The 22,596-nt window shown below is 44.4% G+C and overlaps 1 protein-coding gene across 5 annotated transcripts in view; it reads left to right on the top strand.

The window, feature by feature from the left end:
• Positions 1 to 22,596, top strand: part of SLC24A2 (solute carrier family 24 member 2) — a 491,146-nt gene that overhangs the window by 319,684 nt on the left and 148,866 nt on the right. For all 5 annotated transcript variants that reach the window (XM_063914167.1, XM_063914168.1, XM_063914169.1 and 2 more), the window contains one exon: positions 5,236 to 5,344. In XM_063914167.1, the coding sequence (XP_063770237.1) occupies positions 5,236 to 5,344 (109 nt within the window). The remainder of the gene's footprint in view (positions 1 to 5,235; positions 5,345 to 22,596) is intronic.

Here is a 22,596-nt window from a genome sequence, read left to right on the forward strand (position 1 = left end):
ACCGCGTTTGGGAACCTCTGCTTTAGTTAATTTTCCTCAATAAAGCAGAGTGTTCCCTTTCTCCTGGCATACTCTCTTTTCTCCTCATATCCACTTCTGAGCCACAAGGTTTTGAAAACTGTGTTAAACTAAGAATTTCTGTGGCTAGCCACTCAGATATAGGGGCAGATTTAACAACGAGTGATATTCTTGTTATCACTCATTATGAATTATAAATGGTGCTCCATCCATTCAATTCCTGTCATGTGCTTGAAAAATTACAATTAGGAGCTGATTGGCTACAGCACCATTTATAATTCGTAACAAGTGATAATAAGCATGTCACGCATTGTTAAATCTGCCTCATAAAATTCACTTCAACATTATCATCCCTAGCACTTTCAGCTATCAGTTAATGGTGGACAGTGTCGGACTGGGGCATGAAGGGCCCACCGGAGAAATGAAGCTGTAGGAGCCCATGTTTAGGGGTGTGTCCAGTCTCCAGAAGGGGTGTGGCCAGCCACCACATTGGTTACCTAACTGTTAGTGAGTGCATGGGCTGGGCTTCTTGATAAATATACATAGTAAATACTGCTAGTGCATACATGATAATGTACTAGATTAATAACAGCAATGCACTGTAGGAAATACACCATAGTCCTGTGCAGTGTAAGGTAACATATATATATATATATATATATATATATATAATGTATAATTCCGGTGCACAGTCTGGAACCTGATCCCAATAGGAGGAGCTGGGGGCCCCAGGCAGTGGGGTTCTCAGGGGGAGTTTCCCCTGTACCCCTGTGGGCCGGTCCGACCCTGATGGTGGAGGTCACAGAAGAGGGAAGCAAATGCTACAAAAAGCACAGTTAATAAACAACACATCAGCATCATTCTTATTTAAACTATCAGCCTCTTTTTGCCTCTTTGTTTAAAGATGGTGTAATAATTGAATGGATGCTTTGTGTATTTGCAGCAGTTAAAGTCCTTAAGCCCCGTACACACGGGGAGAGATGTGTGCTGACCGATCTATCACAGTCCGCAGAGCACACATCTCTCCCCCCGCTCAACATTAGCGGTGTGCGAGATTGTGCCTGCATGCAGGCCAATCTAACACCGGCAGTAGCGACGCACGGGGCCGCGCTTCGCTATCGCTGTGGGGCAGACACTAGAGATGAGCGGGTTCGGTTTCTCTGAAACCGAACCCGCACGAACTTCATGTTTTTTTTACGGGTCCGAGCAGACTCGGATCCTCCCGCCTTGCTCGGTTAACCCGAGCGCGCCCGAACGTCATCATGACGCTGTCGGATTCTCGCGAGACTCGGATTCTATATAAGGAGCCGCGCGTCGCCGCCATTTTCACACGTGCATTGAGATTGATAGGGAGAGGACGTGGCTGGCGTCCTCTCCATTAGAAATTAGATTAGAAGAGAGAGAGAGATTGTGCAGAGTCAGACAGAGTTTACCACAGTGACCAGTGCAGTTGTTGTTAGTTAACTTTTATTTATTTTAATATAATATATCCGTTCTCTGCTATATCCGTTCTCTGCCTGAAAAAAAACGATACACAGCAGCAGCCAGTCACACAGTGTGACTCAGTCTGTGTGCACTCAGCTCAGCCCAGTGTGCTGCACATCAATGTATAAAAGGCAAAGCTTATAATAATTGTGGGGGAGACTGGGGAGCACTGCAGGTTGTTATAGCAGGAGCCCCCAGGAGTACATAATATTATATTAATTTAAAATTAAACAGTGCACACTTTTGCTGCAGGAGTGCCACTGCCAGTGTGACTAGTGGTGACCAGTGCCTGACCACCAGTATAGTAGTATATTGTTGTATGTATTGTATACTATCTCTTTATCAACCAGTCTATATTAGCAGCAGACACAGTACAGTGCGGTAGTTCACGGCTGTGGCTACCTCTGTGTCGGCAGTCGGAACTCGGCAGGCAGTCCGTCCATCCATAATTGTATTACAATATATACCACCTAACCGTGGTATTTTTTTTTCTTTCTTTATACCGTCGTCATAGTGTCATACTAGTTGTTACGAGTATACTACTATCTCTTTATCAACCAGTGTACAGTGCGGTAGTTCACGGCTGTGGCTACCTCTGTGTCGGCAGTCGGCAGGCAGTCCGTCCATCCATAATTGTATTATTATTATAATATATACCACCTAACCGTGGTTTTTTTTTCATTCTTTATACCGTCATAGTGTCATACTAGTTGTTACGAGTATACTACTATCTCTTTATCAACCAGTGTACAGTGCGGTAGTTCACGGCTGTGGCTACCTCTGTGTCGGCAGTCGGCAGGCAGTCCGTCCATCCATAATTGTATTATTATTATAATATATACCACCTAACCGTGGTTTTTTTTTCATTCTTTATACCGTCGTCATAGTGTCATACTAGTTGTTACGAGTATACTACTATCTCTTTATCAACCAGTGTACAGTGCGGTAGTTCACGGCTGTGGCTACCTCTGTGTCGGCAGTCGGCAGGCAGTCCGTCCATCCATAATTGTATTATTATTATAATATATACCACCTAACTGTGGTATTTTTTTTTCTTTCTTTATACCGTCGTCATAGTGTCATACTAGTTGTTATGAGTATACTACTATCTCTTTATCAACCAGTGTACAGTGCGGTAGTTCACGGCTGTGGCTACCTCTGTGTCGGCAGTCGGCAGGCAGTCCGTCCATCCATAATTGTATTATTATTATAATATATACCACCTAACCGTGGTTTTTTTTTCATTCTTTATACCGTCGTCATAGTGTCATACTAGTTGTTACGAGTATACTACTATCTCTTTATCAACCAGTGTACAGTGCGGTAGTTCACGGCTGTGGCTACCTCTGTGTCGGCAGTCGGCAGGCAGTCCGTCCATCCATAATTGTATTATTATTATAATATATACCACCTAACTGTGGTATTTTTTTTTCTTTCTTTATACCGTCGTCATAGTGTCATACTAGTTGTTACGAGTATACTACTATCTCTTTATCAACCAGTGTACAGTGCGGTAGTTCACGGCTGTGGCTACCTCTGTGTCGGCAGTCGGCAGGCAGTCCGTCCATCCATAATTGTATTATTATTATAATATATACCACCTAACTGTGGTATTTTTTTTTCTTTCTTTATACCGTCGTCATAGTGTCATACTAGTTGTTACGAGTATACTACTATCTCTTTATCAACCAGTGTACAGTGCGGTAGTTCACGGCTGTGGCTACCTCTGTGTCGGCAGTCGGCAGGCAGTCCGTCCATCCATAATTGTATTATTATTATAATATATACCACCTAACTGTGGTATTTTTTTTTCTTTCTTTATACCGTCGTCATAGTGTCATACTAGTTGTTACGAGTATACTACTATCTCTTTATCAACCAGTGTACAGTGCGGTAGTTCACGGCTGTGGCTACCTCTGTGTCGGCAGTCGGCAGGCAGTCCGTCCATCCATAATTGTATTATTATTATAATATATACCACCTAACTGTGGTATTTTTTTTTCTTTCTTTATACCGTCGTCATAGTGTCATACTAGTTGTTACGAGTATACTACTATCTCTTTATCAACCAGTGTACAGTGCGGTAGTTCACGGCTGTGGCTACCTCTGTGTCGGCAGTCGGCAGGCAGTCCGTCCATCCATAATTGTATTATTATTATAATATATACCACCTAACTGTGGTATTTTTTTTTCTTTCTTTATACCGTCGTCATAGTGTCATACTAGTTGTTACGAGTATACTACTATCTCTTTATCAACCAGTGTACAGTGCGGTAGTTCACGGCTGTGGCTACCTCTGTGTCGGCAGTCGGCAGCCCGTCCATAATTGTATATACCACCTAACCGTGTTTTTTTTTTCTTTCTTTATACATACATACTGCAGTGCCACTCCTAGATGGGCCCGGTGTTTGTGTCGGCCACTAGGGTCGCTAATCTTACTCACACAGTCAGCTACCTCATTGCGCCTCTTTTTTTCTTTGCGTCATGTGCTGTTTGGGGAGGGTTTTTTGGAAGGGCCATCCTGCGTGACACTGCAGTGCCACTCCTAGATGGGCCCGGTGTTTGTGTCGGCCACTAGGGTCGCTAATCTTACTCACACAGCTACCTCATTGCGCCTCTTTTTTTCTTTGCGTCATGTGCTGTTTGGGGAGGGTTTTTTGGAAGGGACATCCTGCGTGACACTGCAGTGCCACTCCTAGATGGGCCCGGTGTTTGTGTCGGCCACTAGGGTCGCTTATCTTACTCACACAGCGACCTCGGTGCAAATTTTAGGACTAAAAATAATATTGTGAGGTGTGATGTGTTCAGAATAGGCTGAAAATGAGTGTAAATTATGTTTTTTGAGGTTAATAATACTTTGGGATCAAAATTACCCCCAAATTCTATGATTTAAGCTGTTTTTTAGGGTTTTTTGAAAAAAACACCCGAATCCAAAACACACCCGAATCCGACAAAAAAAATTCGGTGAGGTTTTGCCAAAACGCGTTCGAACCCAAAACACGGCCGCGGAACCGAACCCAAAACCAAAACACAAAACCCGAAAAATTTCAGGCGCTCATCTCTAGCAGACACACGGAGAGATCCGTGCTTAAAATCTAAGCAATCTGTTCAGATTGCTTAGAATTTAAGCACAGATCTCTGCGTGTGCACAAGCCTTTAGTTAGTGTAACGTTTCTCAGGAAGCAAACATTAGATTATTGAGGTGGGTTTAGGTATGCTTATACAGAAACTTGCTCACTTGTGCTTTGTGGGCCTCCAAAGACTGTGAAGTGCAGTATAAGATTCCGCTTGTTTGGGGGTTTTATTATTTCAAACATTTATGTTGTCACAATCGCACACAGTTCTATGAACTACCATATTGATTCTCTATTTGTACTTTCATTTAACTCTTGTAGTACTTTTCTTACTGCTTTTACATTAGAAAGAGTATTCCTAACATTTCTAAAATCAAGATGATAATGTTCCTTACCTACTGTAAACACTGACTGACAGAATGAGTGATTTGTAAAAGCAAATTAAACCAGTTATCAATTTGGTCAAGATACTGACAAGTACTTGCTGTACCAATAAAGTAGGTGATTTGGGTTAGAACAGATTTCCAATAAAAAGAGGGTAATTTGGGTTAGAGTAGAAATGTGTGGGGCCCTCAGGAATCATTGCATTCTGTCCTAACATGCTTTTTGGCATACCGTATGTCCTATTTTCTAAGTTTTTTCCCCTTTTTTTCAACAGACAAAACCGAGATTACAGCGAGGTGGCAGCTCAGCGTCACTACATAACAGTCTTATGAGGAACAGTATCTTCCAGCTAATGATACACACACTCGATCCTCTCTCAGAAGGTAATGCTCCTTTATTTGGGCTGCTTATGGCAACTGTTTGTCATGCTGTTAATTTGTGTCACATATACGGTATTTCTATTTTTAAAATGTATTGGTTTATTTGTGCAAAGTAAGAAAACACATGGAAAACGCCTTCTGTGTGGGTTTTGCTCACTACATCACATATCTTGCAGACAATCATCTAAATACTGTGGGATTGAGTTTGGGCTGGTGATACAGCATAATGTAAAATTTGGTATCCATATTTACCCATAGCCAAATGACAAGCTGAGAACAGGATGGAGAACTGCTTAACCATTGCTTGAAGTCCATCACACTGTAATTTATGTTTATTTGCATTATGCTACGTATTTTTAAAAAGTATTAAAATCTAGATTTACTTTGTGGTATTTGGACATATCGGTGTGTTAAAAAGAAGCATGGCTATTTATAAAGACTGTAATTTGCCATGGTAAAATGTATTAAATATTAGTATGACGGGTAGTTTTAGTCTAAGCTGGCTTGCTACTGAAAGGACACTGTGTTACATGATGTGCAGTTCAAAAATAGCAACTACATTTTTTTATCCTGTTAAAAAAAAGGTATAAATGCTATTTTGAAAAACGGTGTAACAAAATATTTCCAGTATTCCAGCTGTTACTGAGATAGGTATTACAGAGTGATGGGCAAGGTGTTAGAGCACACCATAAGCTGTGAGTTACAGTAATGGAGATACAAACAAGATAGGTGGTGATGCGTCATAAGTGACAGTTCAAGTGACTGAAGGAACATCATAACCCCTTACAAGTCACGCAACTTAAGCAGGGCTGATGCTAGGTTAACCCAAGCAGTAGCCTATTGCACCACGGTTTAAGGAGCACCTACAACACTGACTGAGGAACATAAAATCACTCATTCAGTGTCTTTATATTCATGTTATTGCCGCATGGACGCTGCCATGGGGGCACACATGCTCCTCCCCTGATTTTGAGCTTATAAGAATTTCATACTGTAACTGTCTCTCCCAGTGGTGGAACTTGTGAGTGGTGGGCCCGGGTGCAAAAATATTCATTGGGCTCACCTCCTCCTCTTCATTCCAAGTTAATAACATTCCACACGACAGTAAGTGGCAGGGAGAGGAAGAGGGTGACAAGGAGAGGCGGTAGGTGACAGTGAGAGGGAGAATGTGATAGTGAGAGGCAGTGGGTGACAGTGAGAGGCAGTGGGTGACATGGAGAAGGTAACAAGAAAAAGCAGCAAGTGACAGAGAGAGGAAGTTGGTGACATGCAGTGGCTCATTAGCAGTGGCAGAGGGTTACAGGGAGAGGCATTGGGTGACAGGAAAAGGTAGAGTGTGACAGGGAGTGGATAAAAGGTGAGAGGGAGAGGCTGTGGTCAGAGAGTAACTAAGAGAGACAGAGGGTGATGGGGAGAGGGTGAAAGGGAGAGGCAGAGGGTGATTAGGAGAGGCAGAGAGTGATAGGGAAAAGTAGAGGAGGGGAGAGTGAGACGGGATGAAGCAGAGGATGAGTGACAGGGAGTGACTGTGGGTGATGGGGAGAGGCTGTAGGTGATGGGGAGAATTACAGGGTGATGGGGAGAGACAGAGGGTGATGCTGAGTGGGTAAAGGGGACAGGGAGAGGCAGAAAGTTATGGAGAGTGATGGAGAGAGACTGTGGGTGACAGGAAAAGGAAGAGGGTGACAGGGAGTTATGGGGAGAGGCTGTGCTGTGGGAGACGGAGAGGCAGATGGTGACAGGTAGTGGATAAAAGGGAGAGGCAGCAGGTGACAGGGAAAGACAGTGGGTGGCTGGGAGATGCAGAGGTACATAAGGAAAGGCAGAGGCTGACAGGAATAGGCAGAGTGTGACGGAGAGAGGCACAGGGTTATCAGGAGAGTGACAGGAAGAGGCTGTGGGTGATAGGGGGAGGCACAAGGTGACGGGAGAGGCACAGGATCTTGGGGAGAGAGACAGGGTAACAAATTTGTAAAATATTATGATTTACTTACCTGGGTCCGCAGTAGAGCTGTAGCGCATAGAGGGCAGCTCCTCCACTCCTTGCACAGATCGTGACCTCAGATGCCCGTTGATGGCAGCATGAACAGCTGCAGGACTGCCTCAAAGAGTAGGCAGGCAGTCACTGGAAGACTGAAGACAGAAGAACCAGTGGCTAGGGGACAGATGAGGAAAGATGAGAGGAAATTGGTTAGGCCAGGTCTTCTTCTGCTCCAGGGGGTTCACGAATCGGCCCTTAGTCTCTTCCTTTCTGGCCTGGATTCTAGCTACTGCTGCGCATGACATGGCTACCTCCTCTGATCCGCTCCTCAGTCCACCCTAATACATTTGCCACTGGGGACGGTCACGAGATGGTGACATTAGATCCCCAGCACACAAGGAGTGTCTCATTCATACAGCAAAATTTGGGGTCGGAGGAAAGGGGAGGAGCTGAGAGAACAGGAGAGGGAAAAGCGCCCCCTCCTTCTCTGGCCGGGCCCTGTCTGCAGCAGCAAAAGGCAATTCAGTGTTACAGGAGGAGTTGGGTACTGACGGCAGGCGATGGGAGGCTGACTGCGACATATAATGAGTAAGTGTGACTCATTGTAATGCGGGCAGCTGTGGGCCCCTTTACTGTGGTGGGTTCCGGGGCAATGCATCGGCTGCACTGTCGCTAGTTCTACCACTAGTCTCTTCTTTCGTGTGGATAAGAAAAGAGATTGGAAAACCATGCCCTTTCATAGATGCAATGCTGGGTCTAGGTTTATTTCCACACCCATTTAATGTACTGTAACTGTATATACTGTTGTACTGTAACTGTATATAGGTTGAATAAGCAGTTACTCAGATCTTAAATATTTATGCTGAAGTTGCACAGCATTAGTTCGCATTCAGTACTTTGTGTTTAGCAGGAAATATTGGGTGGATCATAAACTACATATATCAAAATATATTATATAATTAGAATAAGTAGAACTGGATACAGTATATTTCACTGTCCTCAATAGTTTTTTTTAGAGCAATGAAATGCTCTAGTCAGTACAACAGATTGTGATGTGTTCCACGGAATAGGCTGCTTTAGGAGGTGGGGATAGGCACTAAGGGAGTGTAAGGGATAGGGAATAGGGATGCGGGAGATATGCTTACCATAAAGTCAGAGGATCAGAGGTCTCACCTGGAAGTGACAGTCACATGAACTGGAGCTGGAGCCGCTGCAGCTGACTGGAGAATGTAAGTCACCACTGGGAAACCAGGGACGATATGTTGACATTTCATTGAAATTTAATCAGTGTCGACATTATGATCGTGTCAACATTTCAATGTTGATGTGATAAATGTGGACATTATTAATGTCAACAACTTATACCCATCCACAACAGATCACCATGTTTAAACAGCATGTAGTCAGCATCCCGATGGTCAGAAGTCTGAATCTTTACGCTCACAATACTGTCAGCAGGATCCCGATGGGTCAAAATGCCAACAACTTCAAATGGTAAGTATGGGCAGCATGGACAGTGTAATAGTTAGCATTACTGGCCCACAGCACTGAGATCATGGGTTCAATTCCCACCATGGCCCTAACTGTGTGGAGTTTGTATATTCTCCTTGTGCTTATGTGGGTTTCCTCCGGGTACTCCCACAATCAAAAATATACTGATAGGTTAATTGGCTCCAAACAAAAATGAACCCTAGCGTGAATGTGTATGCATGTACATATGGTAGGGAATATAGATTATAAGCTCCACTGCGGCAGGGACTGATGTGAATGGCCAAATATTCTCTGTAAGCGCTGCGGAATGTGTGTGCGCTATATAAATAACTGGTAATAAATAATAAGGATTAGGCTGTGTGCGGGCAGGGTTAGAGTTAGGCTGCAGCAGGGGTGGGTTAGAGTTGGGGTTAGGGTTAGCCCTAGAATACTTATAAAAAATTGCCTGCATTTTCACCATCGCATTGCCATGTTACCATTAAAAACAGATGTATTAACCTGGAGAAGGCATAAGGAAGTGATAAACCAGTGATATGTGCAAGATGATAAACACACCAGCCAATCAGCTCCTAACTGTTAATTTACATATTGGAGCTGATTGGCTGGTACGTTTATCACCTTGCATTTATCACTGGTTTATCACTTCCTTATGCCTCCTCCAGATTAATACATCTGCCCCATATTTTGTAATATGTAATGAAATGGATTTAACCTGTATAATGTATGCAGTATTAGATGTCACACTATAAGAGCGGAGCTAACCTCTAACTAATAACATACACGCAAACATCTTTGGCTAGGTTTTCTACAGCATTTCCACAGGTTCCAATGCTGTGACATTTGCCACCAAATACTGTAAAGCAGACAAATACAGTCATTCAGTCAAGTTGGTTAAATGAAACAGTTTTACCCAACATGTCTGAATGATTGTTTTAATCTGTTTTCCAGCATTTGGAAGCAAATGCCAATTGTCATTTGCTCTCATAAAATTACCAAACAGTTGGCTAGTTGGGAAGATAATCGTTAGATTTGTGTCCAGCTTTAATCATGTAGTGTTTTAGAAGAAAATTGAAAAAGCTTAATGTAATGAAAGTGAAAAGAGGTTGAACATTAATGTTACTTTGCACACGGTGCTTCATCCTCTCTGCACCATCTAGAAGCATATGATTTTTGCACTGTGCATTTAACATATTTTGTAAATGAGGTTTATTATGTATTAGTACAAACTGCAAGCTTTTTCAGCTGAGGCATTCATCCATCTGTACAAAAATCAATTAAACAAGCATATAGAAGTTCATCTGGGATCTCCATCGTTTGTATATTCACTACTATAGCACTATATATTATTAGTTTCTACTAGAGATGTGCGGTGGACACTTTTTGGGTTTTGTGTTTTGGTTTTGGATCTGGATCCCCGCTCGTGGATGATTTTTTGAAAAAAAAAATATATAAACAGCTAAAATCACAGAATTTGGGGGGAATTTGGATCCTACGGTATTATTAACCTCAATAACATTCATTTCCACTCATTTCCAGTCTATTCTGAACACGTCACACCTCACAATATTATTTTTAGGCCAAAAGGTTGCACCGAGGTGGCTGTATGACTAAGCTAAGTGACCCAAGTGGGTGGCACAAACACCTGGCCCATCTAGGAGTGGCACTGCGGTGTCAGACAGGATGGCACTTTTAACAACTAGGCCCCAAAGAGCACATAATGCAAAGAAATATAAAGAGGTGCAATGAGGTCGCTGTATGACTAAGCTAAGCGACCCAAGTAGGCGGCACAAACACCTAGCCCATCTAGGAGTGGCACTACAGTGGCAGACAGGATGGCAGTTTTAAAAACTAGGCCCCAAAGAGCACATAACGCAAAGAAAAAAAAAGGTGCAAGATGGAATTGTCCTTGGGCCCTCCCACCCTCCCTTATGTTTTATAAACAGGACATGCACACTTTAGTATACGTACAGACTGTCTGACATGCCCACTTGGATTTGTTACCAATATAATCCTCCACCATTCTTTCAATGGTGACAGCATCATATGCAGTGACAGTAGACATGTCAGTAATTGTTGACAGCTTCTTCAGTCAGGACCAGATGTCAACACTTGCTCTTGACTGTCCTGCATCACCACCAGCGGGTGAGCTCAGAAATGTTATCCTTTTACGCGCAGCCCCAGTTGCGGGAGAAAATGAAGGAAGAGCTGTTGACGGATCACGTTCCGCTTGAGTTGACAATTTTCTCACCAGCAGGTCTTTGCACCTCTGCAGACTTGTGTCTGCTGGAAATAGAGATACAATGTAGGCTTTAAACCTAGGATCAAGTACAGTGGCCAAAATCTAGTGCTCTGATTTCAACAGATTGACCACCCTTGAATCCTGGCAAAGCGAATGAAGGTCTCCATCCACAAGTCCCACATACTTAGTTGAATCGCTCCGTCTTAGCTCCTCCTTCAATTTCTCCAGCTGCTTCTGCAAAAGCCTGGTGAGGGGAATGACCTGACTCAAGCTGGCAGTGTCTGAACTGACTTCACGTGTGGCAAGTTTAAAGGGTCGGAGAACCTTGCACAACACTGAAAATAATTCTCCACTGAGCTTGAGTCAGGTGCATTCCCCCTCCTTTGCCTGTATTGTAGGTGGATGTATAGGCTTGAATTGCCTTTTGCTGCTCCTCCATCCTCTGAAGCATGTAGATTTGAATTCCACCTTGTTACCACCTCTTGCTTCAGGTGATGGCAGGGCAGGTTCAGGAGTGTTTGCTGGTGCTCCAGTCTTCGACACGCAGTAGCTGAATGCTGAAAGTGGCCCACTGACAGCATCTCCTGCATGCCCCTGTCATTTTAAAAAAAAAATTCTGCACCACCAAGTTAATTGTATGTGCAAAACATGGGACATGCTGGAATTTGCCCAGATGTAATGCACGCACAATATTGGTGGCGTTGTCAGATATCACAAATCCCCAGTAGAGTCTAAGTGGGGTAAGCCATTGGGGGTAATTCAGAGTTGATCGCAGCAGCAAATTTGTTAGCAGTTGGGCAAAACCATGTGCTCTGCAGGTGTGGCAGATATAACATTTGCAGAGAGAGTTAGATTTGGGTGGGTTATTTTGTTTCTGTGCAGCGTAAATAATGGCTGCGTTATTTTTACACTGCAATTTAGATTTCAGTTTGAACACACCCCATCCAAATCTAACTCTCTCTGCACATGTTATATCTGCCCCCCTTGCAGTACACATGGGGCCTAATTCAGATCGGTTCGCTCGGTAGCTATTTTTTGCAGTGCTGCGAACAGATAGATGCTGCCTATAGGGGAGTGTATTTAAGCTTTGCAAGTGTGCGAACGCGTGTGCAGCCTCCCTGTACAAAAACAGCTTGTGCAGTTTCTGAGTAGCTCTGACCTTACTCAGCCGCTGCGATCACTTCAGCCTGTTCGAGCACGGAATTGACGTCAGACACCCGCCCTGCAAACGCTTTGACGCGTCTGATTTTTTCCAACCTCTCCCAGTTGCCACCCACAAACGCCTTCTTCCTGTCCATCTCCTTGCGAACGGCTGTGCGAATGGTTTCTTCGCTAGAACCAGTGCACAACAACGATCCGCTTTGATACCGTACAGCGCGCTCCTGCGCATTGCGGTGCATACGTATGCGCAGTAGTTACCTGATTGCTGCGCAGCGAAAAACACTAGCGAGCGAACAGATCTGAATTAGGCCCATGGTTTTAACTATCTGCTAACAAATTTGCTGCTGCGATCAACTCTGAGTTAGGCCCATTGGCCCTCATTCCGAGTTGATCGCTCTCTAGCTACTTTTTGAAGCCATGCAAACGCATAATCGCTGCCCACGGGGGAGTGTATTTTCGCTTTGCAAGTGTACGATCTCATGTGCAGCCGAGCGGGACGAAAAAGTTTTTTGCAGTTTCAGAGTAGGTCTGAACTTACTCAGCCCTTGCGATCACTTCAGCCTGTCCGGTCCCGGAATTGACGTCAGACGCCCGCCCTGCAAACGCCTGGACACGCCTGCGTTTTCCCTACCACTCCCAGAAAATGGTCAGTTGACAAACATAAACTCCCTCTTTCTGTCAGTCTCCTTGCGATCACCTGTGCTAATGGATTTGTCGCAAGAAGCATTGCCCAGCAACGATGCTGTTTGTACCCGTATGACGCGTGTGCGCATTGCGGTGCATACGCATGCGCAGTAGTAACCTGATTGCTGTGCTGCGAAAATCAGCAGCGTGTGATCAACTCGGAATGACCCCCATTGGGGGTCAATCCGAGTTCGCTAGCTGCTTTCGTTCGCAGCGTAGCGATCAGGCAAAATATCAGCAATTCTGCGCATGCGTCGTCCTTTCACAAAAGCTGATGCAGTTTTACACAAGCTCTAGCGATGCTTTTCAGTCGCACTGCTGGCCGCAGAGTGATTGACAGGAAGTGGGAGTTTCTGGGTGGTAACTGACCGTTTTCGGGGAGTGTGCGAAAAAACACAGGCGTGCCAGATAAAAACGCGGGAGTGGCTGGAAAAACGTAGGCGTGGCTGGCCGAACGCAGGACGTGTTTGTGACGTCAAACCAGGAACTAAATAGTCTGAAGTGATCGCAAGGTAGGAGTAGGTCTGCAGCTACTCTGAAACTGCACATTTTTTTTTTGTAGCAGCGCTGCGATCCTTTCGTTCGCACTTCTGCTAAGCTAAGATACACTCCCAGAGGGTGGAGGCTTAGCGTTTGTACTGCTGCTAAAAGCAGCTAGCGAGCGAACAACTCGGAATGAGGGCCATTGTGCGATGATGTCCCTCAGTTTCCATAAGAGGTTGTCAGCTGTGTGCCTCTTACGGAAACTGGTGATACACAGCGTAGCCTGCCTAGGAATGAGTTGGCGTTTGCGAGATGCTGTTACTGGTGCCGCTGCTGTTATTGCTGTGGGAGGTAATACATCTACCCAGTGGCCTGTTGCAGTCATGTAGTCCTTAGTTTGCCCTGCTCCACTTGTCCACATGTCCGTGGTTAAGTGGACAGTGGATACAACCGCATTTTTCAGGACACTGAGGACACTTTTCTTAATGTCCCTGTACAGTCCGAGAATCGCTGTCCTAGTGAAGTGGAATGTAGATGGGATTTGGTACCGGGGACACAGTATGTCCATCAACTGTCTAAATCCCACTGCACTAATGGCGGATACCAGATGCACGTCTAACAACAGCATAGTTGTTATGGCGTCAGTATTCCACTTTGCAACAGGGTGACTGCTGTCATATTTCATCTTCCTCGCAAAGTACTGTTGGACAGTCAATTGCTTAGTTGAAGTAGTACAAGTGGTCTTCCGACTTCCCCTCTGGCATGACGATCGACTCCCAGCAGCAACAACAGCAGCGGCAGCAGCAGCAGTAGGTGTACCACTCAAGGATCCTCTGGAGGAATCCCGAACAGGAGAGGACTCGTCAGTCATGCCAGTGATATGGCCTGCAGGACTACTTATGTTCCTGACTGAGGAGGAAATTGATGTTGACAGAGTTGGTGGTGTGGCTTGCAGGAGCTTGAGTACAAGAGGAAGAAGGGATTTAGGTATCAGTGGACTGCTTACGCTCTTACCCAAAGTTTCTTGACACTGACTTATGATGAATGCGCTGCAGGTGACATATAAGGGAGGATGTTCCTAGGTGGTTAACGTCCTTGCCCCTACTTATTACGGATTGACAAAGGCAACACACGGCTTGACACCTGTTGTCCGGATTTGTGGAGAAATAATTTCACACTGAAGAGGTGGCTTTTTTGGTATTTTGCCCAGGCATGACAAAGGGCTTTCTCATCCCACGGACAACAACTGTCTCCACTGGTGCCTTATTCAAACAAACCTCATCACCATCAGAATCCTCATCGTCAACTTCCTCCTCAGCGCCAGCTACACCAATATCCTCCTCATCCTGGTGTACGTCTACAGTGACATCCTCAATCTCAATATCAGCAACTGGACTGGCGATGCTCTTCCCAACACTTACAGGGGGCGTGCAAATGGTGGTAGGAGCCTCCTTTTCCATAGAGTCTTGGGAAGGGCAGGCCTAGACATCGCAACCGCGGACACACTTGGACTCTCCTTGGTGGTTTGTGATATCTCTGAACGCACAGTTGTTTTTTCCTGTGCTTTAACAAGCTTAATTTTTTAAATTTTTCGAGAAGGAGGAGTGCTTCCATCCTCATGAGAAGCTGAGCCACCAGTCATGAACATAGGGCAAGGCTTTAGCCTTTCCTTGCCACTTCGTGTCATGAATGGCATATTGCCAATTTTACGTTTCTCGTCAGATAAATTTTTTTTTTTCCTGAATATTAATTTTTGCTTCTTGGATGTTACCTGTCCTCTATGACATTGGACATCGGCCTCAGCAGACAACGTTGGTGGAATTGCATCATCAATGTCATGACTGGTGGCAGCAGCAGCTTCAGCGCTAGTACTAGGAACTGGAAGTGGTTCCTGATCTTCCATTATTTTTTCCTCCAAATTGTTGTTCTCCATTTCACAGGAAAGCACCCCTTTATTATTACAGCACACAGAACAGTGCCCCTTTATTTTCATAGCACCCCTGTATTCTTACAGCAAACAGGACCAGTGTAATGTTATTTGAACAGCAGCACCCCTACAGTATATTTTACAGAAAACAGGAGCAGTGTGCTTTTAATTTTTTACAACTGCTCCCCTGAATTTTTACAACATACAGGGCCAGTGTAATGTTGTTTGAAAAGCAGCACCTCTATATTTTACAGCATACAGGAGAAGTGTGCTTGTAATTTTTAACAAATGCACCCCTGAATTTTTACAACATACAGGGCCAGCAGCACCCCTATATTTTACAGCATAAAATACAGGACAGTACCCCTGCACCTTGTAGAACACAGTGACAGCCAGGACAGCAACACCCATGTACAGCTGCAGCACCCGGCCGTAACAGCACATGAAACACCAGTGTCAGCCAGGACAGCACCCCTAACACAGCACAGGTACACCACAGTGACTGCAGCAGCACCCCTACAGAACACACACTAACCCCACCCAATGCCACCACCAACAGAGAGAGACAGAGGTTTGTCTCCCTCACTCTCCAAGTCTGGAGTGAAAATGGTGGTGATGCGCGTCTGTTCATATGGAATCCAAATCCTGCGAGAATCCGACTGCGGGGTGTTGACGTTTTGCCTCGTTCTGGTTTCCGAGTCTGGCGGGATGTCCCGAGCCGGACTTGGATTTGGGCTCAGAAAGGGATGTTCGGGGGGCGGGGGGTTCTGTTCTCTGGGAACCTAATCCGCTCATCTCTAGTTTCTACACTCTAAAACACAGTGAACCATGAGTCTGCTGACATGCAGCTAAATGGTGAGTTCACATAATAGAAAATGTATTTTGCCTTTCTTCAGCCATAAAAGTGGCAGCATTCTTAAACTATGAGTTAATTATGCTTAGTATGAAGCTCCTCTTCCGGTAACACTGAGGCTATTGGCTATTTAAGTTTTTGCTTGATTTTTTTTTTCTGCGTTACTTTCTATATTTCAAGGTACATTTTGTGGTTAGCAATGACACTTTATGATACCAACATGAGTTCACTGTAATCTCCATAAACATTTATGCAGAGAGTGTTGGGGGTGGGTACAAAGGTACGAGAAGGAGGCCCGTGTCCAGCCTCCTCTATTCGGACCCCCTCCTATCTGCTGGGAGCGCTGTAGAATCTGAGCACTAGAGGGCACAGTGGGCATTTTCCCAGTGATTTCTCTACTGTGCATACGCAGAACTTCATGAAAGTGGCCTTTGCACCACGACTCAGGGGGAGTGAGTATTAAAAAAAATGGGTGCAGTGTGGGCCGCCCCAGGACTCAGGGGCCCATGTGCACCGCACACACTGCACCCATTATAGATACTCTACCAATATTGTGTGGCCATGAATCTTCCTGTATGTCAGCACTGTGCTACATTGGCATATCACCTTTGATACCATGGTGGAGCATTACCACACCCACCCAGTTGGCCAGACCCTGCTAAGGGCAGGACTGCCATCACAAATTATAGGGCTTGGGACAGACCAAATAGGCAGGGCCCCTCTCCCTTAAAAACAAAACAAAAAAAACAACCTTACGTTTAGTTGATGGGCAGAAGCAGATGGTGATGGGCTTAGAGTGACAGGGAGAGGTAGAGGTTGATGGGCAGAGGGTGACAGTGAGAGACAGAGGGTAATGGGCAGAGACATTGTGGTTGGCCCTGGTGCAATGCACCGACTGCACCACCACTAGTTCCATCTGGCCAAGCAGTCCTCCCCTGAAGGCAACCCCGCTAAAGCGTAATAGGGTTCTGAACTTTTCATGACTACCCTGTTAATGAACACACATACCTTCCACCATGATCCATTTCAGCCAGGACACATTGCATAGCTGTGCCATTTACACAATGATTAACCAAGTGAATGAATGTGGGTTGAATTTAGTCATTTATCAGTTACCTTTTTCAGATCAGATTATCTATTGGATTTTGGATACTGGATATTAAGTGGGAAAAGGGACAAGCCTCATTCTAGCTGCCAAGTGGACATCACTGGGCATCCCTGCCAGAATACTCTACAAACTACTACTCTGAATCACATTTTTGTATCTGGAGAGTCTTTTATATACTCCAGCCATGTATTTGAACCTTTCATCATATCCTTATTTTCACCTTCCTCCACACCCTTTTCTCTGGACACCCGGGGACATTCAGTGGGTAGTCTGTGACAACAGGTGGCCGACCAGTTCTACTACCTCCTGGAAACCTGGTACATTAAATGGGTCTTGTTGGGAGATATGCAGATATAAAAGACACATACGTCCCGCACTCTTCCTTTATCACAAGTATTCCCCACTATTCACTCCCACCCTCCATCTCATTGTTTTATATGATATGGTACAGTGCGAGAGAGAGAGAGAGAGAGAGAGAGAGAGAGGGTCATATGTGGCAAAAAGAGTGTGTGCAGGTCATATATGACAAAAGAAGATTGCATAGGTCATCATTGAGAAATGGACAGTGAGGGACATGTGCCATAAGGTGTTGGGGGATTGAGGGAATATGTGACAACAATAAAGTGGGGTATGTGATGAGCAGGGGGTATGGGTAGTATATGTGGCAAGGGAACATAGGGCTAGGACCATAATGTGTGACAAAGATATGTATTGAACATAATGTGCGACAAAGGGATGCAGTAAGGCATACTATATGACAGATGGAGGCAGTGTGGAATAATGATACACAGGACAAGTAGAGGTGTTTACAGTACGAACAAACGAGGCAGGCGTGTGGTATTCTGCATGATGTGTTCTGCCGAGACTCACTTGTGGGATATGGGCCCATAGGCGTCATACAGCTCAAGTAGGCTGACCATATTATTCCTTTAACCTGGGACACTCATGAATTACACAGGTTCTGAGGCTGGCTGACTACAAGCCTGCATTTCACCTGGTTTTAAGCAGCCACAGAACTTGTGTAATTCATGAGTGTCCCAGGTTAAAGAAATAATATGGTCAGCCTAGCTCAGGACCCAGAATTTCCAGCTGTGGGGCTCGTGCAACTCATGGTTCTGCTAGTTGGAATGACTGTATATGGTGTATACATGTTTTTTAGATGGAATTTCTCTATAACTAATGTGAGTGGAACTCTATATATTCATACAAAGACAAAATGAAATACAAATCACACAACAAGGTTGTAAAATGTGCCTTTCATATGGTTACTATCATCCATCCATATGTACTGTACATAGGGATATTTTAGATGAACAAAGTAAAGTGTTGTTAGCCCAAAGTTATTTGTCATTACCTTCAAACCAAAATGTGTGTTTGGATCTCTTTGTAATATCTACCTTAGTTCTGGTTTTCGTTATGTAATTTTTACTTTGTATAATTCAATAATTCCATTTTAGATTAATCTTTAAACAAAGGCTGTATATGTACATATTTGGCTATTTGAAATGTTAGAAGATACAGTTTAATTGTCCAAAAGAAGTGACATTATTGATAGCTGCTGTTTACAGTCGTTTGGTGCACTTTATGCAAAAATAGAAATAAACATTGTGCTTGGTGAGAGCAGAGAAGGAAATATTTATTGTTCTGTGGAAGTAAATGCATAGACAGTGCATCTGATTCTCCCCACACTACCCGACAGGTGTAAGCTTATAGTAGAGATGTCGGTCACACATGGATTAGGGGGCTGTGTATAGCTTGGATGGTGGACTCTCAGGCTTGCCTTCTTTTTCACGGACAGCAACTTTTCAAGTCAAGAACACCTGAAACAAGTGATGCATGGTAGCCATGGCGGAGTTTCTTCAGCAAGTTTACTGAAAGAGATTACAATGTTCATAGATCCAACAAGATCAAATCCATATTTCAGATATTTGTCATTATCATTCTGGTAATCTTATAAAACATAAAATGATTCTCAATTTATATGAAAGGAGTCATATAAATTGAGAATCATTTAATGTTTATTCTTAAATCCACTCTTTAAGATAAAATGTGCACAACTGCTAAATTTGTATTTGTTGGGTGTTCACTGATTCAAGCATAAGAACCAACTGTTATTTAATGAACGTGTGTAAACAATATGAAATATAGAAATTTAGGGGGCATATTTATTAAATAATATTTGCTGCATATCCCCCCAAAACAGCCATTTTCAGGGGTACCCACGAATATTAAGGATTCACAGAATTTATCATGGAGAGAGAGCAGCAGATTTCTCTATTTCTGACCACAAAGCAGGCACCTTAGAATTCTATGGAGACTACCATGGTTTAGGAAGTACCAAGCTCCAGAATGCGACACATTCTGGGTTATGGCACTGGCAGCTAATGCAATATGCCATCGGCTACATATTGCAAATAGTACTGACACTTCTCATTTGCAGATGCATAGGGGGTCATTCCGAGTTGATCGCTAACAGCTTTCATTCGCTGCGCAGCGATCAGGCAAAAAATCGGCACTTCTGCGCATGCGTATGCGGCGCAATGCGCATGCGCGTCATACTGTTACAACGAACGATGTAGTTTCACACAAGGTCTAGCGAAGATTTTCAGTCGCACTGCTGGCCGCAGAGTGATTGACAGGAAGAGGGCGTTTCTGGGTGTCAACTGACCGTTTTCAGGGAGTGTTCGAAAAAACGCAGGCGTGCCAGGAAAAACGCAGGTGTGGCTGGGCGAACGCAGGGCGTGTTCGTGACATGAAAACAGGAACTGAATAGTCTGAAGTGATCGCAAGCGCTGAGTAGGTCTGAATCTACTCTGAAACTGCACAAAATTATTTTGTAACCGCTCTGCGATCCTTTCATTCGCACTTCTGCTAAGCTAAAATACACTCCCAGTGGGAGGCGGCATAGCGTTTGCACAGCTGATAAAAACTGCTAGCGAGCGAACAACTCGGAATGACCACCATGGTCAGCAGAGTGCACATTTGCAGGGGCATCCCGGGGTCCAGACACTGAAAGTAAAGTGATTACATCAGCGATCACTTTATTTTTACACATTGAAGAGGGCACCCTCATGTTGGAGCCCCTGTCCCTGGATGTATATTTTGGTATATCCTTGTAATTTATTATTGCGGCTATAACAAATTATAACTATTAAGTCTATAACACAATAAAACACAATAATTGAAAAATATGGCTGAGGGATTGGAGATATAAAATGTGTTCTGTTGTCTCATTTACGCTGCTTTTTATGCTTATTTTAGTAGGGAAAGATTAATGCAATGTGTCATTGGGTAGCATGATTATGAAATATTTAATTTCGCAACAGGAACAGCATCTTGATGGGAAGGATCTAACTGGCTCTGGCAATCATGCCATAAATTACTGTATTGTCAAATAAAAGAAGAGGATTAAATATACATGAAGAGTGATACAATGGCAGTGTGCAGGCTGAGTTCTGTCACTCTGGGTGTCCTTCTCAGCCTGGGCTATCTCATTCACTTGTGCCGACTGACCTTTCTGCTACACCTTCCATTGCTCTATCCTACCCATTAAAATTTAATAATTTCAGCATCTATTTTTGATATGATTACGTGTATAACTGGCTAACTGCTGTTGATGTTCCATGCAGAGATAGAGAAGAATGAACAACACATTGAAGAAATTATCGTATGTAAAAATGTTCCTTTTCTGTTTAAGCAAAGAAGTAGCAACCATGACGCAATTGTATTAAATATCTTTTTTAAATGTATGTCATGCATGGAGAAGTTACTGATTATGCTGTGATTTAATGCGTAGTTACATGCAATCGTACATGAAATCTATTATTAGAATCACTGTTGGTTTCTGGGTGGTAGTAGTATGCTGAGTGTAGTAATCACATGATAATTAAGCAGATACTGCAGATTGGTCATATGCTATCTTTAGTGTAATATGGTATTTTTATTCTTAACATTTTAAACTTACAAATTGCTGAGACATTGCATAACGCACGCCTGCCATTTACAATGCATCACCATTGTGCTCTGGAAAATATGACAGTTGCTGAACTCTCCCTGTGCAATGCTGGGTGACCTCGAACATGTGACCTGCCAGGTGGTCTGGAAACTGTGTTATTTGCAGCCACCCACTAACCAGGGAGTTTTTTTAAATTTATCTCAAGGGGGTGAAAAGGGGTAAAATGTTTCACCTAGAAGACCTTAGCCCGGTTGAAACCGGGGACTTCAGCTAGTTTCTTATATTTTACACTACATATTCTACTTAATATGGGTAAATGCAGGCAGGCCTGGTGACAGGGGCACCAAAGGGGACACTTGTGATGGGCCCCATGATTCCAAGGGTTCCTGGATCCTCAGGAAACTCAGGAGACCAGTCGGCGCCTCCAGTAGTTAGATTATGTGTTTGTATGTATGTGTTTTATGTATGTGTATTTGTGTTCTATGTGGTTATCTGTGTATGTTCTATGTCACACACACACGGGGGGGGGGGGGGGGGGGGGGGCGCTGAGAGACACAGGGCAGTTGGGAGGCCAAGTGACATGGTAATGGGGAGGATGATAGATAGTGGGAGGCTGAGAGACACACGGGGTGATAAGGATGGTGCTGGAGGATGTGTGGATGAGGCTGGAGGACTGGAGTGATTCAGATGAGGAGTGAGGCTCGAGGGAGATGGGGTGTGGGGCGGAATTTAATTACTGCCACTGATTGATGAAAGCTCTTGTCATCACATTTTCTTTTATTTTGCACCACATATTCTACTTAATGTACTGTAGGTACCTGCAGAGACTAGAAGTGACTACAAGCTGACAAACACCTTGGGGTATATTCAATTGGTGTCGAAAACTGCCGTCTGTCGAAAAGACGTCAGTTTTCGACTTTTTAAGGTCGAAACGTGATTCGACCTATTCAATGCTTTGAGACAAGTCCAGGCATTCAACTTGTCGAAAAGCACGTGGATTGGTGGAATAGCTGCCGATCCACGTGCTTGTGTCGAAAACGGTCTCCATCTCAGTCTGACATCAAAAGACCATCTCAGTCCGACATCAAAAGATGTCGGACTGAGATGCGAACCCAGAGGAGGAGAGGGTGGAGTGCCGCAGGGAGACGGGGGGACAGGCGGCGGGCATACAGGGGAGATCAGCGCTATAGTAGCGCTGCAGCTGGATGTCACTCAGCCGCCCGACCTCACGGCAGCTTCCACCCGGCTCCAGCGCGCTTGCTGGAGCCAGGTGGACACTGCCGTGAGGTCGGGCGGCTGAGTGATATCCTGCTGCAGCGCTACTGTAGCGCTGATCTCCCTGTATGCCCGCCGGCTGTCCCCCGCTGGTCTCC

The sequence above is a fragment of the Pseudophryne corroboree genome, chromosome 1 (genome assembly GCF_028390025.1).
Source record: "Pseudophryne corroboree isolate aPseCor3 chromosome 1, aPseCor3.hap2, whole genome shotgun sequence".
Classification (NCBI taxonomy): Eukaryota; Metazoa; Chordata; class Amphibia; order Anura; family Myobatrachidae; genus Pseudophryne; species Pseudophryne corroboree.